Source organism: Protopterus annectens, chromosome 11.part0 (genome assembly GCF_019279795.1).
Source record: "Protopterus annectens isolate FY-2018-M chromosome 11.part0, PAN1.0, whole genome shotgun sequence".
Taxonomy (NCBI): domain Eukaryota; kingdom Metazoa; phylum Chordata; order Ceratodontiformes; family Protopteridae; genus Protopterus; species Protopterus annectens.
The window spans coordinates 1,112,986,385-1,113,005,693 of NC_056745.1; the positions used below are offsets into that span (position 1 = coordinate 1,112,986,385).

Sequence of the window (19,309 nt, forward strand, 5' to 3'; positions counted from 1 at the left end):
CCCTCACCACCAACACCCACACATAGCAACACTAAACCCACATATGTGGAGTCCCTTAACATTAACCTGCCCAAGCCACAAGGACCTCTGAAGCTGAAAAGCAAACAAACACCAATCACAACCAAAATATCACATAGCTCACAACACCAGTGTGCCACCCAACAACAGCCCCTAAGGCAAGACAACGCACCCAACACTTTAGTCATAGGTGACTCTATAGATCGATTCAGTGCCAACTTCACCCCTTCTCACCCCCTAAAGGGCCCATCTCAATACCAAAAGATTGCCAAAATTCGGTAATCACGGCCACACAGGTAAAAAACGCTCTCACCAAAGCTAAGAATACAGCATCCATGGGACCAGATGATATCACGGGCTGTGACTACATGAACTACAAAATGAACCGGCACCTCACCAAAGTGTCATGTTTAATCATAGCCTCATCTCAGTCTTTGTGCCCACTGAGTGGCACACAGCTACAGTTATCCCACTCCACAAGGAGGGATCCACCTTGGATCCTGGGAACTACCATCCCATCAGTCTGATGAGCCTGATCTGCAAGGCCAGGAGTTTGGCTTTATTGACCTGAAATTGTCCATAAAAAGACTTAAAAGTAAAAGTAAAAGTAAAAAGTCATGGACGTTCAGAATTGCCATTTAGCTGAAACACCTGATATCCTTAAAGGGTAATTTACATATATATCATGTTGCCTCTGATTCAAGAGGTTTAAGGTATCACACAGTGAAAATTCTAGTTTTGCTAGATTTTTCTTTTTGTGTTTTTAACCACTTGATTTTCCTGTGTGTCATTTTTAAACATTGTTTTAGTTTGTAAGTTGGGATATTTTGTAGACACCCTTAGGTTTATGGATATCAATTGGGTATGACTACCCTGTGTTTCAAAAAGTCAAACATTCCTTTTATACTATGTTGATGATTTCATAAGAAGGCAGAAATATGCATGTGCACAGCTATAGGGGTTTGGCTTTATTGGTCTGAAATTATCCATAAAAAGATGTATAAGTAAAAAAAAAATGTCATGTATCTTCAGAATTGCCATTTAGCTAAAACACCTGTTATCCTTAAAGAGTAATTTACATACATCCCATGTTGCTTTTGATTCAAGAGGTTTAAGGTATCACAAAGTGGAGATTCTAGCTTTGCTAGATTTTTCTTTTTGTGTTTGTAACTTATAAACAAAGACATTGGCAACCTTCAAACTCTGGACCCCACCCAGTTTGGGTTCGTGAAGGGCTGATTGTGTCTCCTGAACATAACTGACTTCTTTGAATCAGTCTCCAGAGCCGTGGATGAGGGTAAGGCAGTCCACACAGCCTGTCTGGACCTTGCCAAGGCCTTCGACACCATCCTCCACTCTGGAATCATAGATAAACGTACTAAGCTGAGCATAAATCCCTATGTCACTCGATGGGTTGCCAACTGATTACTGACAGAACCCACACTGTAAAAGTAGCCGACTCCAAATCCAGCTCCAGACAAGCGACAAGTGGAGTACTTCAGGGTTCAGGCCTGGGACCGCTCTTGTCTGGCGTCTACTTCTCTGAAGTACAGGCCAACACTAAGGGACTCTGGCTAACAAAGTTCACAGATGACTGCAAACTGGGAGCCATTATTGAATCCCCAAATTATGTGGATATTCTACAAAAGGGCCTTACAGAAACAGATGCTTGGTGCCAGAGCCATGGACTCAAGCTCAATACAAAAAGTATATAGTTATCCCCTTTGAGAAAAAACATGTACCCATGAATTACCACATAGGTGGCAGTACACTAAACATTGAAAGTGTGATAAGAGACTTAGGAACACAGGTGGACAGTGGTCTCACCTTCGATAACCACATCGCCACAATAGTCAGAAAATCCTTCTATGTGGCACACCTCATTACTAAGGGCTTTTTATCCAGAAAAAAGGAGGTCATTGTCCCACTGTACTCATCCCACATTAGACCCATCATAGAGTACAATGCCCCATTTGTTATGTACCTCACAAGACATCTGCAACAACTGGAAAGGCCACAGAAACACCTCACTAAAAGAATCACAGGCCTAAAGCAGATGCCCTATGCTGACCGACTAAAAAAACTCCAGCTATATTCAGTCGCATATCATCTACTCAGAGGAGATCTCTGCTTTACATACAAGGCCATGTCAAACCCAGAGCTGTTGGACATGCTACACTTAAATAAATCCCAATCCATCAGAGCCACACACTCCAGGGACCTAAACCTTGTCATCACAATAAACAAAACATGCTGGAGGGATATGTTCCTGACCCAGAGACTCCCCATTCTCTGGAATAGACTGCCCATACATATCAAGCAGAGTGCCTCATTGGCCCTCTTCAAAAGGAATCTTGACGACTGGATGGGAGATAGGAACTTTACCCCGGGGATCACGTCAGTTGCCCTGCTAGACAGGGGTCCAGGGAAGTAAACATGGGAAGAAATAGACAGAGAATTGTTATAGCTAAGCTTGTATAGGCCCTAGGGCCAATAGCCTAGTACCAACCTAACCTAAGTAGAAGGAATAAAAGAGTAGTTAGGGAGGCAGAAAGAAGGAATGGGAGTTACTTGATTATAATGGGATGCAGAGGAAAGAGAAGTGGGAAAAATATTGACTTTCAGCACAGGATGGTGGAGGAAAGCCAGAAAGTTTGGGTTTGGTAGTGTAAAATGGGTAGGGGAGCTGCTTGTATGACAAAATACTGTTTTTCTCATAGTTACTTGAAAGATCAGCTGTTTATAACTAGTTGGCATCTGGAATGAATTAAGCCCTTTGGTACCTGTACTTCTGGTGCAGAAAGATTTATCTGTTGGCCTAGTACATGACATAGAGCAATCAAGTCATGACTATGGCCCAGGTAACCCAAGCTCAAGCATCAGTGGTGCTGGAGAAGCTCATTAGGGGAAGCTGGCAGTGAGTGGCCAATGACAGCATGCCATTCTTGGGATGAGGGCATGGTGGTTCAATTTGGCTGCACTTGCCATCTTCATATAGTTGCATGCAGGCACTGGAAAGCAGTATATCACCAGTGGGTAGGTTAGTGCATCCAAGCCTGTGATGGTAGCTCTCAATGCATATTGTGAGAAAAGGCAAGCACAAAGAGGGCATAGTAAGCATTCCTGGTGATGTCTGCAGCAATGTCAGCCACCAGACACAGGGAGGTTGAGATAAAGCAGAAATGTCTATGCATTTGAAAGCTTCCCCACAGGTCTTTGGGCTGGACAGAGGGGATGCAGCAATTAGGAAGACACAAGTCACTAGGTGGGCTTTAAGGCTGGAGTGGAAGGTGATTGGTCATATCATCTGTGTCCTTTCTGCTAATAGGCTGTAGTTTGGGTCATATAGTTGCTGGGGACTGGAAAACCATTCATTGGGCAGTTGGCTGCAGAGAATGATGGTCTGTGAACAGCAGGGGTAATGTAATCTTCAAAACTGCCTGGATGGGACACCTCCTAATCAGCTCTCATCCCGGATACTGACCATGTTCTCCCTGTCAATAGAAAGACTGAACCCATAGAAGGATGATGGGTAGCAGGTGGGTAAGCAAAAAGCATACAGAAAAAAGTTTTACCTATAGCTTTGAAACATAAATAATGCCTGCCCTTCTTTTTATCAGGGGAATGGAAACACCTATTGACCAATATCACACTCTGACCTCTATTCCACTTGCTGATGACAGACTCAAGAAAAGAGTTCTAGGCTTGAAAAATATCTACATAGATGAAAGCAGAAACCAGGAGATAGTTTGTTACTTGTAACAAAAACTCACTACCCAGGAATAAAGGGCAGATGATGGGCATGAGACACTTCACATTTGAAATAGGAATTAATTAGTCTTGGCTTTATTTTGCAAATGGTGGAATAATACAAGCTTTTTTATGCTCCATCTTTCCATAAATTATGTTTATAGCCTGATCACTTTTGTTTTGGGACTGTAAGTAATGCTTATCATTTTGTTTCTTTTTCAGCAACTGGATCAAGATGGCAGATGAAGAGTGAGTATACAAACCATTAATGTGTTTCTTCAGGGCAGCTTCTAGAAATTAAGCTAATTAATGAATGAGGCAGCTCCTAGTAATTTGGATGTCTCCTAGAGGCTAAACCATTATCCCTTGCTGACTGTAAACCTTGTCTTACAAATTGTATGATTCCTACTACACTAATCACATGAGAGTTACCTTTCTCCAAACCATCAAGTCCAATATATTTAAAAGAGAAAACTGTTAGGATAATGCTTGCTGTTACAACCCTTATTCTGCACATTTAATATATAACTGTGTGTTACACAATGTCCTTGGGATGGCTGTCACTAAATAAATCTATATTTCTTTATCTAGATGTCATTAAACTACTTCCCCTATAAACTTTGCTTCTGGAGTTAAACCTGTGCACCCAGCATACTACCTTAAATCAACACTAAGCTACATTGTTATTTCCTAAAAGCCATACTTTGTCTGCATTTATGGATTTTGGTATATGTGAACCATGGTTTTGGAATTCACTAAATTTCCATATCTCAGTAGCTTTATCTCCATCTCACATTAAGAAATCTTTATGATGCTTCCTTATGCCACCTCAGACGTCTGCATAACCTAATTATAACTCTGGTTGTTTTTCTTCTATTCTGTCCTGCCCCCTCCCATTTATCCCTAATTCTGTGCCATTACCTTCCATCTATCCTTCACATTCTGTACCATTCCTTTCCACCCATGTCAACATTCAATCCGATTCTTTTCAATCTACCCCACCTTTCTGTGCTATTCCTTTCCATCTTTTCCACCTTTGTGTGCCATTCCCTTCCAACCATTCCACTATTCTTTACCACTGATGCTGCCCTGCCTTTCTGTATGATTCCCTTTCATCTAGCCTGCCATTCTGCATCATTCCCTTCCATTTATTCTACCCTTCTGTGCCATTCCCATCCTGTCATCTCTCCATTCTGCACCATTCCCTTCCATCCTACCTACCCTTCTGTGCCATTCCCATCCTCCCATCTCACCATTCTGTACCAGTCTCAACCATCCATCCTACACTTCTGTGCCCAGTCTCAACCATCCATCCTACACTTCTGTGCCATTCCCTGCTATCCATCTCACCATTCCATGTCATTTCCTTCAACCCATCCTATCATCCAGTGGTTGTGTACCATTAGTCATTTATCTGTTCTGCCATTTTGTACCATGGCATTCCTTCTATTCCACCATTTTTGCCACCCTTTTCCATCTGTCCTTCTGTTATGTTTCATTCCATTTCATCTGTTGTGCCATTCTGTAATATTGCCTTCCACCCACCAGTCCATTCTGTGTCATTCCCTTCTACCCATCCCACCATTCTGTCCCATTCTCTTCCATTCATCCCATTGTTCTGTATCAGTTGTTATCATCCATCCTACCATTATGTGCCATTTCGTATAATTCAGCTCACCTACATGCATCCTCTACAATCCATTAATTCACTCATCCTCTGCCATTTCCATCCATCTGTTCTACCATTCTATGCCATTCCTTTCTACCTATCCTGAAGTTCTGTGCCATTCCCTTCTATCAATTCTTCCATTCAGTGCCATACCTTGCCATCCATCACAGCATTCTTTGCCATTTGTTTATATCTGTTCCACCATTTTCTACCCTTCCTTTCCCTTCCCTTCCAACTATCCTACCCTTCTGTACCATTTCCTTCCTTCCATCTCAGTATTTTGTACCATTTCTCATCATTCACCCTGTGATGATGTGGGCAAGTGCCAGCATAGCCAGTTGGAGTTTTGTAAAAAATATGTTCTTTGGATATGGAAGTGATTTATTCAAGGTGCTTGAGTTATAAATGTATTAGAACTGTATGTCATTTGTATATCAAACTGATTTTGTACAGATGTTTGTGCTAAAAATGTATTTGTGAGCTTTGCTTGTGTTGAAATGTATCAACAGTGCACTCTGCTGAAATGAAGAGAAATGTATATGTATTATTGTAGCTGAATTAAATGTATATGTTTTAATAGAGGATACTGGCACAACAGAGGTTAACTAGAATAAGGGAAATGCAAATGAGCTGTTAAACCCTTAAGAGGCACCCCACAGTGCTGAATAAGACTGGAGACATTGGGTCTGGGGAAAAGACTTTGTCCATTAGCTCAGTGAAAAGAGGAGTGGCCCCAAGCACTGCCATAAACTTTTGGATGTGTATTGTGGCCATCTGTGCTAACTTCCTGTCTCAGCTTCAAAGGGGAATACTGTGAGATCCTAGAGCCAGGTGACCAGATGAGGTCATTCTAGACAGCCCCTCTGGAAATTATATTTTAGATATTACAAAGAGAAATCTCAGAGTATTAAGCATTCTGTTTGGGAAGCCTGACTAGAAAGGGGTCTATATTATAACATCGAAGTCTAAAAATTTCGAATGTTATAATATCGAAACCATTCAATTGAAATACCAGAAAATCAAACAGTCAGAATGGCGAATGTTTTCCCAAGGAAAACATTTGCTGTTCCGATAAACATACACACAACTCAAGCACACCAAAATAAATAATCCACACACATACACTTCACAAAACCCTACACTAAACCAGACATACACCACTAGCTATCCACTTACCTTAACCCAACCCTAACCCTAAGGTCCCTAACTATCGCACACTCACCTTACCTGCTCCCTAACCCTAACTCACCTACCCCACCCTAACCCTCATGTCCACACAATCGCACATTTACCTGACCCGAGCCCTAACCCTAACTCACCTAACCCACACTCAGTCGCACACTCACCTTAACCCGGTCTGTAACCTTCGCTCCACAGTTGAGGAAATAGCAAATCTGCAGAAATGGCCCACTGAATACTTTCCCTAGGAAAGTATTCGGCGTTCTGCAGCTTTGCTATTTCAAGCGTTCGCTTTACTGGGTTTGATATTATAACATTCAAAGTTTTTAGACTTCAATGTTATAATATAGACCCCTAGAAAGACCCTCACACATAGCATCGTGCCTTGTGGTAGTAAGTAACTTAACTAGGGAACAGTGAAATTCTCTTAAATTCAGTCAGGAATATATTGAAGCTTAGTTTAGATATTGTTTTTCTTTATTTGTCTTAGTCTGTCCATCAATGTTCTTTTCAATATTTTCTGTGATTTGAACTCTGTATTCAGTATTTTCATGTACTTTTATTATTTTTTATTAAATATATTTAAACTTTTATTGTAGCTGGTCCTTGTAGAAACTATTTAACCTGTGAGAGTGCTTATATTTATTTGGTGACACTGTGTGAGCCACTCCAGAAGGCCTACCATTTGTATTAGTATTAATATTGCACAGTATAATTGGACACCATTTGTTAAGAGCCTTATAGTAACTGACTGGTGGCAGTGAATTTACCTTATAGTCTGGGCAAAGCTGGTAAAGAGGGTAATCTGTGGCAACCTTTCCTAGGGTGTGTGTGTGAGTGTGTGTGCGTGTGTGTGTGTGTGTGTGTGTGAGTGTGTGTGCGTGTGTGTATAAATTAAATCTTAAAGCATGTGTGTGTCAGCTACTTGGGGCAGGGACATGAAGCACTGGGTTTACAGAGAGGGTGCTGAAGGACTTGCATTGGACACTTGGCTGAGGACCTAACCCTGCAGCTGTACCACTGGTGAGTCTCACTGGGGATCTGGAGGGAGACAGATATAGAGACATCCAGACTCTGGGTTGAGTGTGTTCCCTGTGTGCTCTTAAGGGAAGTTGTACTTGATGAAGAGAGGTCTGCATCTAGAAATATTGAGTGTATCCATTTGTATTCCAAGTGGACAACCCTCTCCAGTTTCAGTGGTGAGGATTCAGGCTCCTTGATTACTGGTCCAGTGTGGGGACGTCACATATTGGTGGCCATCACATATCGGTAGCCATGTTGGGCATCACACACCCCACCATTCTCTAACATTCCCTAACATCCATCTTACCATTCTGTACCATTCCCTATCATCCATCCCAGCATTCTGTGCCATCCCCTACCATCCATCCCACAGTTATGTGCCATTCCTTTCCATTTATCACACTATTTTACACTAATCCCTTCCATTCCTTCCAGGGTTCTGTTCCATTCCATACCATCCATCCGACACTTCTGTGTTCTCCACTATTTATTTCTTCTTTCTGTGCTATTCCATTCCATTTGTCCTGCTATTTTGCACCATCACCTTCCAAGCATTATACCACTCTGCACCATTCCATTCATCCCACCATTCTTTGCTATTCCTCATTTTCCCTTCCACCATTCTGTGTCCTCTACCACCCATTCCACCATTCAATGCCACTCCCTTCCACTCATCCCACCATTCTGTTCCATTCCATACCATCCCGCCTTTCATTCTGTGCCATTTTATTCTATCTGTCCAGCCATTCTGTGCCCTTCAGTTTCCCTTCACTTCCATCCATCATACAGTTCTTTACCCTTCCATTCCATCTGTCCTGACATTCTGCACCATTCCCTTCCAAGCATCCTATCATTCTGCATGATTCCCTTCCACCCATCTCACCATTCTGTGCTGGTTTTCCATCATAATGTGGAATGGCAGTTAATTGAACATGGTTTGGTTGAATGCATTGTTTGAACACTTTGTAATGTCAAACTGAAATATTCTGACCTCATGTTAATGAAAGTAAGTCTCCATTCACTAATATGAAGCTGAGGTTATGAATGGAGATCGCTGGACAGTAAGTATGGGGAAATTTACCTTTTCCTTACTGTAGTGCAATCTTGGAGTTGGTATATATAATTTGCAGGGGGGTTGATGGGTGCAGGGGGGCTTGACCCCCTCCCCCTGCAAAAATGTAATCCAATATAGATTTTTGTGTTTGTGTGTGTCGTTTGATGTTCGATTGTTCAGACACTCAAACATCTAACTTAAACCTTACAGATGTGGGCACAGATGAAGAATAAATGTAACTGAAGTGCAGAAGTCATTGGTTATACATTCACTGCTTTATGGTAATTCCAAATTTTTGTGAATGTCAATTATTGCAGTTTCCATTTTCAACATTCTGCTTTATCGATATTACCAATTCGACAAATAAAGTCGATGTTATGAGTAAAATACATTTTGCCATTCAACATTTTGATAGTAAACCTTCTGTGCCATTTCTTACCTTCTCTCCCATCATTCTGTATCCTCAACCATCCATCTTATTATTCAGTGTCATTCACTTCCATTCATCCCACCATTCAGTGCCATTGCCTACCTCCCCTCCCACTATTCTGTGTCTCCTACCATCCATCCCACAGTTTTGTGCCATTCTCTTTCATCCATCCCACTGTTTCATCCCACCATTCTGTGCCATTCTTTTTCATCCATCCCACTTTGTACTATTTCCTATCATCCATCCCATCATTCTGTGCCATTCCCTTCTATCTGTCCTGCCATTCTGTGCCCTTCAAATTCAACCATCCTGCCGCTCTTTGCCATTCCCTTACATCTGTCCCAGCAATCTGTACTCATTAACATGCATTCTTTCATTCTGTGCCATTCCCTTCCATCTCTCCAGCTGTTCTCTGCCCTTCCCTCATGTTTGTCCTTTTTTGTGCCATTCCCTATCATCTGTCCTGCTATCTTCTGCCATTCCCTATCATCTGCCCTAACATCATATGCTCATCCCTCACATCTGTCCTACCATTCTGTACCATTCCCTACCATTTGTCGTGCTGTTCTGTGCCACATTCCCTGTCATCTGCCTTAACATCCTATGCCCTTCCTTCACATTCATTCTACCATTCTGTGCAATTCCCTGCCATTTCTTCTGCTGTTCTGTGCCATTCCTTACCATTCATTGAGGAATGTGGTTTTCTGTACTCTGACCTCCCACATGTATGTAAAGTTTGCAAATTATTTTTATCTGAAATACAGTGAAATAGTGTTCTTTGCTGTTAATGCCTTATGACAGGAACTCAGTCCCACATATCTGTCCTTCTGTATAAAACATTGTTTGTAAATATTGTGCATATTACCTGCAACATCCCTTCTGAGTGTCATTTTACTCTGTTGTGTAACCTTTGTCTAAATACAGTGTCAGTAAAATACAATGTATTGGTTGGAATTTCTCTTTATTACATCACTGCATTGTAAACGTTCTTTAAAAAATAGTTTTCATTTCATCATCTTTTACATTTTGTCATAGTGTAAATTGTAATATTCTGCTGAAATCAGCTGACAAACATATTAAGTAATTATTCTGTGTTTCCTAAACTCTTTAAGAGATGCACATTCATTTTACAGCAGTTTGATTAACTTTTAGGTGTGCATTACAACTATGTAATATGTAAATAGACACATTCAGCCACAGTTACTTTTGCCTAGGTCACAAACACAATAAGGCCCTGCAGGGCTTTGCCTTTTATGGTTTTATTGCACAAGCAGGAAGATAAGAAAACACATTGTACTTTGTCAGCTACTTCACCACAATGACTGTTCACAACATACACTTTTATCATGTTTAATACCTGCCTAGTATAACATATAGACTGACACAATCTGTTTCTGATTATTAGCTTTATTTATGGACGGGCTTTGATTCAGATATGTAATCATAATCACTCTTTTTTTCTGCTCTCTCTTTATTTGTTCCTAACTTGTTTTCAACTGCAGAGAGGTAAGAATTTTTTTAAATTTATGTGCCTGTGTGTTGTGTGTGTGCATGCATTTATTTATTTTTTTCAGAACAAAACTCTTTGTATAAAGCACATCTTTAACTAATTATGCATAGTACAAAACCAACACTGTGATAGAGGAGAACTGGTTTGAAGCCCAAAAGAGTCTCTTACTTTCTATGTGATCCTGAGCAAGCCATATTTTCATAATTAAAGATGAATTGTTTCTATTCTCCAAACCATGTTTAATTACTTCCAAGCTTAGACCCTTTTGCAAGTGACAGTCATCAGTCTGGTGGGGAAGGGGTAAAGAAAATTTACTGAAATAGCAAAAAACGTCATCCGGTGCCAGTAAGCAGCATCATCAGTTTGATTGTCAAGCTTATGACCTAATAGCCCTTCAAGCCTGAGTGCCCTAACCCCAAGCTAATATTTCTACTTGCCATATAAATACCTAAATTATGTTTTAAGGCAGTTAATAATAGACTTTTGTTTCAAGGGGAAATGTATTCCATTATCTTAGAGTGCTTTGTGCAATGTATCTGACACGTTTTTCTGTTATTGGCATTTAATTATCTAATTAAATTCTCTGATCTAGTGTTAGTTCCCTTAGCAATGTGTTCCAGGCATAGACTTTCATATAGACCTAGGTCAGTCATTGCACTGTAGAACAGGCAGATGTTACACCTTAGTAGCACAATAAATAAATAAATAAATACAATGACACCTCATAAAGCATCTATGAACAGATTAAAGTTTCTGAACTCTTTTATTTTTCTTGTAAGGAATCACAGTACTTTTGCATGTTCTTTCAGGAGGCTTGTCTGAATGCTATTAATCATAGCGCTATATCCAATAATTGGCCAGAACAATTACAAGCTTTGTTAAAAGGATACAGAATGCAGTATTATATTCAATAATGGGCCACGTCAGTGAGGTATAAAGTGGTAGAATGATCGTTCTGGAGTTAATAGGCATCCATCTCCTTAAGAGTTAGAAGTCCAACAAAATATGTTTCTGACTTTGGTTGATTCTGATTGTTCACAATTCAAATCATCTGTAATTGTCACTAGATATGTAATGATGGTGAATTTTTTTTAAGATTTGTCCACGTATTTCAAAATCATAATCTGAGTCCTTTTTGTCAGATCTGATGGTGGTAAAAATGCTGACTTTAAGAGGTCCTTATTACTGTGCCAGGATTATTAACATCCATGGGCACTATAATTGTAACAGCTGTAACGTCATTTACATGGCTAAATGTGAAAATTGTCCTATATTTTATATAGGTAAAACATCTAGGAAATTCAAAGTTAGGATCGGTGAGCACCTTGGTGACATTAGGCATTGTAGAATCACCAGTGCCCTGTACAGGCATGTACAAGAACATCAGGGCCATCAGTTTAAATTTTTGGTAGTTCAGCAATTGGTCAAAGATGAGCAGGGATGTATATTGGATGTTTATTTGGATGTACTGGAACTGAGATGGCAATTGTATTTTAATGCCTCTCGGTATCCAGGCATCAATGAAATGAAAAGTATATCCAGTATTTTGAAAATGGACCACATTTTAGGCTAACTGAACTAATTTGTTACTGTGCAGAATTTAATGTTTATATATATATATATATATATATATTATACAGTTTTAAGATTGTTTTAATGTTATTTTTAACAAGGAATTTTAAGTCTGTACATGAAACTTGGTTATGGTAATTAATTGTAACAGTGTTGAAGGGGGTTTTATTACCAGTGTGTTTTTTTGCTTTTAATTGATTCTCATTAAAGTTCTGATTGATTAATTGGGGAGGGTATATAAAAGGCTGGGTGTTGTGTGCACATTGTTCTGATGAATTCTCTTTATGGAGAGGAAAGCGCTCAACTGGAATAAAGTGGTTGTCTCATTTGGATTTGTTTTTCTTCCTGCTGGCTCTTGGATTCATTGTTTTTTCTCTACCTTTGTGGTACTGTGCCAGGTTTGTAATTTTTGCAGACTATCTTAGAGAATATGGATCTTTTATTATTGAAGAAATTGTGTTACCTAATTTGTAATCATCAGTATATTTGTTTATCTGTACCCTGTTCCCATTTTCATATCTGAGAACTGTCCAAAAAGAAGTGGTTGCAGTACAGACCCCCTTTTGAGGCAGCCAGATAGCTCTCCATCCTGACTTGTTGAGCCCTGTTGCTTAACTATCCTTTTATCTACTGGATTAAGCATTTGAATTCACTGGTTGTTCCATTATGTGGTATAGATTTAAAAGCCTTAGGAAGGTCAGGGTAAGCAATATGTACTGACAGCTCTTCATAAAATCCTGCTAAGAGATTCATAAACCTGGATTCACACTTAGCAAATGCAAGTAGATCCCCTTTTGTGCTGGATGGGCTCCATTATGACTTTTTCCATAATTATGCATATAATACTGATCAGGCTAATGGGTCCTAAATAAGAAGATGGGACTCCTCTGACTTTGTGAATTAGTGCTACTACAGCCTATTACCATTGTACAGGGATGCACCCACAGGCTAACATTTTTTTTAACATGATTTTACAGGGTTTGGTTAGGTTTTCTTTGCTTTTGTGCAGGAAACCACCAGGTATGCTATCTCACCCCATGGAACTACCATATATGTTATCTGACCCCATAGAACCCGAGTATTAATTTAACTTGTGTCATCTGTTATCACACCTGCAGTTACATAAACATATTTCCTTGTCCTTGCAGCACTTAGATACATTTCTTTGCTTACATTCTTAGTTGTATTTTCCCCTGCTACCTCTGGACTACCAGCCAGGAAAAGGCTACAACTGGTCTACAGAACCTTGCATCACCTGGAGCAATGCTCTGGATCACCAAACAGGTTGTGGGCTGCTTCTGTTCTTGGGATTGGTGCTAATGTTTTGCTTCTTGTGAGAGAAGAAGCAAAGAAGCATTGTATCCCAGCAGAGTGAAGCTGTGGTGAGACTAGCAGTAGTAGTAGCCATTCATGCGACTCCCCTCTTTTCATCATTCTTGACAAGCTAACTATTTTTTTCAGTAGGTACTGCTTGATTTGTTTCTAACTTCAGAATATCTGCCTAAATATTTCATCATTAAATTTTCAGGATCTACGTATTAGTATCCCCTCATGTGTTTGGCCGTACCCTGTACAGACTCGAACACCTGTAAAAGCATGATTGAAATTTCACCAATACTCAGTTGCACACAGGAAAACTAGTTTGCAGTGACAAGAACTGTCCCTAGAGTTGCAAACTGAATACTCCTGACATTGCTTTATATTCTCACTCCAGCTATCTAATCAATAAAAAAGGGTTTGTTGCCATGGATATGAACTTTCTCACTGTCTCCATTGCCAGCTAGGTGGATATGGGCATCCTGAGGCAATGTAGAAATTGTCTCATATTTACTGACAGCTAGTTACTTCTCAAACAAACTGATATGGTATGTGAGAGATGTATTTACACAATGTCACTGGAGGCAGAGCTCTCACATAAAAGTACTCCTAATGTCAATAAGGTTGTCAGTAGTACACACACTGTACCCATCGCACACAATTCAAACCAGACATATAGACCCACATATGCTGAGGCACTTAAATCTAACCTTCCTAAACCACAAAGACCTCTTAGATGAAGTACATGTAACAAATACCCTCAGCAGCCCCAAATGCATTATTTCAAAAATAACACCCACATCAACACATAGAGGCACATCCCATGGAGCATCTACCTCTAAGCCCATAAGGCAAGCCACCACACAATCCAACATTCTGGTCATTGGAGACTCCATCTTGAGACACACTGATGTCCCTCTCACCAGGCTGACTAAGGAAAAAGTCATGGTCAGTTGCTTATCAGGTGCTAGGATCCACCACATTACACATGCACTCAGGTCACTGGACCAAAACTACCAGTATGACTCAGAAATAGTCCATGTGGGAGTAAATGACCTGAGACATACCTCCCTAGGCTATATGAAGACAGACATCATAAAGCTCTCAGATTATGTGTCTCAGGCTGGGACAAGCCTCGCTTTGGGCAGCATTTTACCTTCTCCAAGAATGATGCCAAAATACGAACAAAAGATTATTGACTTTAATAATTGGCTTAGTTTCTAGTGTCATTCAAAGGGGGTGTAATATTTGTCAGCTTGGAAGGAGATGGTCAACAGACCATGCTGCTTTGCCAGGGATGGTATTCATCTCTCCCCTCTAGACTTTCGAATATTAGCTAAAACATTGTCTTCCCTCTTACTGATTTTTTTAGGCAATGCTAAACTGAAAGTACTTCCAACATAGCAAATCAAAACAAAAAAAATCTAACGGTATCACTACTCAATGCTAGGAATCTAAACAAAAAACTCCACTCCCTAAAAGTTCTGTTCACCCAACAAAATGCTGTCAGTACGGTCACTGAGATATGGCTTAAAGCCACGGAGAGCACACCAACAGTGCAAAGTTATAATGCCTTCCACACATTTTAACCAGATACTACACAGACAGGGACTAAATGTGGAGATGTCTCTATTTACATCAAAAATAAATATACCTCAAGTCTGGTCAAACAGGACAATGCACTTGAGCTGCTCCATGTTCAAATCACCAAAGGCAAAATCGAATATCACTTCCTTGCCAGCTATAGGTCCCCCTCTGTGACCCAGGAAACCCATACCATGTATTTAAACTTATTAGAAACACTTACCATCCAACCCAATACCATATTCATGTGCGACTTTAATCACCCCACCATTAACTGGGAATCCTATACAACACCAAATGTATAGGCAGAGAGATTCCTTGGTTTTATAAACATAAACTCCCTGAACCAGATAGTCAATACACCAACCAGGGGTGCAGCCAAACTGGATCTGGTTCTCACTATTATGGGAGATGCTGCACATCCCCTACTGTAATGTCTTCCCTGGAAAGGTCAGACTACAAAATGGTCTCCTTTGAAGTAAAAATAAACCCTGGACTCCCAGCTAAACCTGGAATATTCAGGAACTACTCTAAGGCTAAGCTCCTGCTATTAAGTGATAATCTGGTAAAATTTCAAGCCCCCATAAACCCTGAGAACACTGCTCCCTATGCAGAACTGTTCACAGAAACCCTGTACAAGCATGTTAATAGCTGCATAGAGGCAGCTGTACCCACCAGGAAGAAGTACAGAACTAATTAAAAAAACAAGCCACCCTGGTGGACTCTCAAAATCAATAGGCTGTATAACAGTAGGAAGAAAATCATGCCAAAAATTAGGAGGTGCTGCACCCAGCAGAATAAAAGCACTCTCATTAAATTAAGCAAACATCACAGAGGACAAATAAAGTCTACCAAAGCCAAATTAGAGGTGAATCTGGTCTATCAGGCCAAGGACAACTACAAGGCATTCTTTAGCTATGCCCACAACCTCAAAGGCAGTACACAATTGTGTGCAGAGCTCATCGTAAATGGCGGCCACCTATACTGAGCCAGAAGATGTAGCTAAATCTACTGGCCAATAAATTCAGCTCCAACTTTACCCATCTCTCACCCTCAACCTTCTCTTAGGAAATAGCATCTAATATAACACCCCCTGCTATCACTAGGGAACAGGTCTTTAATGCTCTTTCTAAAGCCAAGAACATTGCATCAATGGGCTCAGACAATATCCCAGGATGCCTTCTAAATTGCATGAAACATGACCTATTGGGGTCTCTCTAATTGCTTTTTAACTATAGCCTCCAAACAGGCTTTGTGCCACATGAATGGAGAACAGCAAAAGTCATCCCTCTGCACAAATGTGGCCACCTACAGACCCATAAGTCTCACTAGTCTTATATGTGAAGCCATGAAAAGAATTATCATGGAAATTATCAACAGAGATATAGAAAACCTCCAGACACTGGACTCAACCCATTTTGGTTTGTCAAGGGCAGATCATGCCTACTCAACCTGGTGGACTTCTTTGAGAAGGTCACCAAAGCAATGGATGAGGGCAAAATGGTTCACAATGCCTACCCTGACTTGGCCAAGGCATTTGACACAATACCCCACTCAGGCATGCCTGACAAACTCAAAAGGTTAGGTACAAACTTGTATGTTACCCAGTGAAAAGCCAGCTGGCTCACAGACAGGACCCAGGAAGTTAGAATTGGGGAGTCCACCTCTACAAAGAGGCCAGTCACATGTGGAGTCCCTCGGGAATCAGTCCTTGGACTGCTCCTTTTTGGCATTTAATTCACTGAAGTCAAAGCCAATGTCAGTGGCCTCTGGATGACTAATTTTGCAGATGACTGCAAATTAGGAGCTGTCATTGAATCCCACACTGACACAGATGTTCTCCAGGAGGGGCTGACACAGACAAACAACTGGTGTCAGAGCCATGGACCATACCTCTTAACCTGGAAACATCAAAAATCTGGACAAAGGCTATGAAAAGTAGGTACAACTGGACATACATAATCATGTAACCTCACCTACTCCAATGTAACTGTGGGATACCAACATGAAGACTGACATCACAAAATAATAATAAATAATGGCAGACATTTGAATTTCAGACTTCATAGCCTTCAGAAAAAAAAACATAATAATGCAAAACCTGTTATTCTAGCAACTGAGTTTATAGGAGCAATATTTAAAATCTGTCCCTATTTTTGTCCCCTAGTCCCACCATTATTTTTGGCTTTGTTTGTCCAGATTTCTTCTCTGAGAGATTGAGAGGTACGCCAGCTATCAAGACAAGTCATACCGTCCACTTCAGCCAAAGCTCTGCAAACTTCCGCCTCGGTTTCCATGATCATAATGTTCTCATGCTGGCATGGTCATTGGCTGTAAAAGACTGACAGTAATTCTGCATAAAGAAAACTACCTACCAGATTATTGTGAGGCAAGGTACAAAGCTATAGGGTGCATGCACATTCTTCTGCACAAAGAGCAAACATGAGGCAGGTAGCTAATCAGAAGATGCTAGTAAGGTAATAAATGACAAGTTGCATTTATTCAGTATCTAACTTTCCTACCTGTCCTGAATGGAGTGTGCATGCTTTTAAAGTAAACAGTCATTAGGTCACAAAGATATCAGACAAGTACATAAAATCGTCTGGAAAACAGTGGTTCTCCTCATGCTGGCCCCCTTTACTTTTTGCTGAATTGTAACCATTCACTAAGCATTAGATCAAAGAAAGAACGCTGGATCAGTCAGTAAGTGTTGTCCTGATGAGTCCAGATAGGAAGGTTGCTAGTGCGGCAGGAATTGGGTGAAAAAGTTTTGTAAACATTCCACTCATCATCTACATTAAAACACTAAAGTAGATTGTACAACTGCATTTTCTTGCATAATTTACAAATATCATGCTTAACACAAAACTGACTTGAAAAGTGATGATATGTAATTAAATTCTGCAATTACTGGTCTAACAGAAAATATTAGTTGATTTTTACAAAACCATGCAGCACCACCTCTCCTTTTCTGGAGCAACTGGAGCTTCTTTTATCCTAATGTTTCACAGGAGAAATAGGTTTACATGTTAGGATTTTAAGAAAGTGCACTCTCTGTAAACATTATGGAGCAACAAAGCTACGTCACAGACCACAATGACCAAACATGAAATATTAAGCTGAAAATATATCCAGTAGTTAACAACACAAGGTATAATCTTACCTACATAATTTTCCTGAGCAAAAGCAAGTGAAATGTCCAACAATGGCAGTCCCCCTGAGATACAAGTGATCGGTTTTATCCACAGAGGCATTTCCAATCACACTTCTTTGTACTTTGATTCTGTTGGCTGTTTGAGTAAAAAATCTGAAAACACACAATCAGACTCTAAATGGTATGTGCGTCGATTTAGTGGAAACTGGTAAAATAGGGGGGAAAAAGGCTCCAAAACAAAGCATGTTTAACCAGTGAACGTTTTAATAATCTCTAGTTGATTAAATATAATATGAACGTGAATTTGCATGTCAGGGTGCCCACATTGTGCAATTGCTTTGTCAGAGACACAAACATACTCCAGGACTTGCTCTGAATAAAAGACATTGTGTAAATAGGATCGAGACTCCCAGTCCAAGAAAAAAACATGCATAATGCAGCAAGCATGGATCATGGGAACAATCTGACATGCTAAAAGCCTAAAATTCTAGCAGCCAGCCTCACTAGGGGTTAAGTTCTTCCTAATTCGAAACCACTACTAACATTAACATAACATCACCACCCACTGTTTAAAATTGAAATTCCCAGCCGGCTGCCCCCTCTGAATCTGACAGGCAGTCACAGTCAGGCACTGCCTCACAAAGCTGATGTCTTCATGATGTTACGGGATATATTGGCGATGCATGATGACATCAGCTATAACTTAAAATTGTAAATAAAAAAAAAATCTGGAATTGAAGGGGCCATTCGGCAACTCGTTGCACCCCATTATTTCACCCTCAAAACCAGGAAATACAGAGGAATTTGGTATGGTTGAGAGGTATGCATAGACTGAAACTAAATGCGAAGGAATGCATAATAGTATCCTTTTGGAAGTTACCCACCCCTGGTAACTGTCATATTGACAACACACCCCTTAAAGTTGACACAGTAGTCAGGGACTTAGGGACACACATAGATACTAATCTAGCCTTTGACCATCACATGTCCACAGTAGTGAGGAAATCTTTTATGTTGCACAACTTATAAACAAAAGTATGGCACCTAAG

General features: G+C 40.3%; 1 protein-coding gene across 4 annotated transcripts in view; it reads left to right on the forward strand.

The window, feature by feature from the left end:
* LOC122815720 (troponin I, slow skeletal muscle-like) overlaps nucleotides 1–19,309 on the forward strand; it is a 302,343-nt gene that overhangs the window by 38,470 nt on the left and 244,564 nt on the right. For 2 of the 4 annotated variants that reach the window (XM_044088469.1, XM_044088471.1), the window contains exons 2-3: nucleotides 3,991–4,017; nucleotides 7,744–7,747. In XM_044088469.1, coding sequence (XP_043944404.1) covers nucleotides 4,004–4,017; nucleotides 7,744–7,747 — 18 coding nt within the window. In that variant the 5' untranslated portion in view covers nucleotides 3,991–4,003. The remainder of the gene's footprint in view (nucleotides 1–3,990; nucleotides 4,018–7,743; nucleotides 7,748–19,309) is intronic. The other 2 variants (XM_044088468.1, XM_044088470.1) reach the window with 1 other exon arrangement.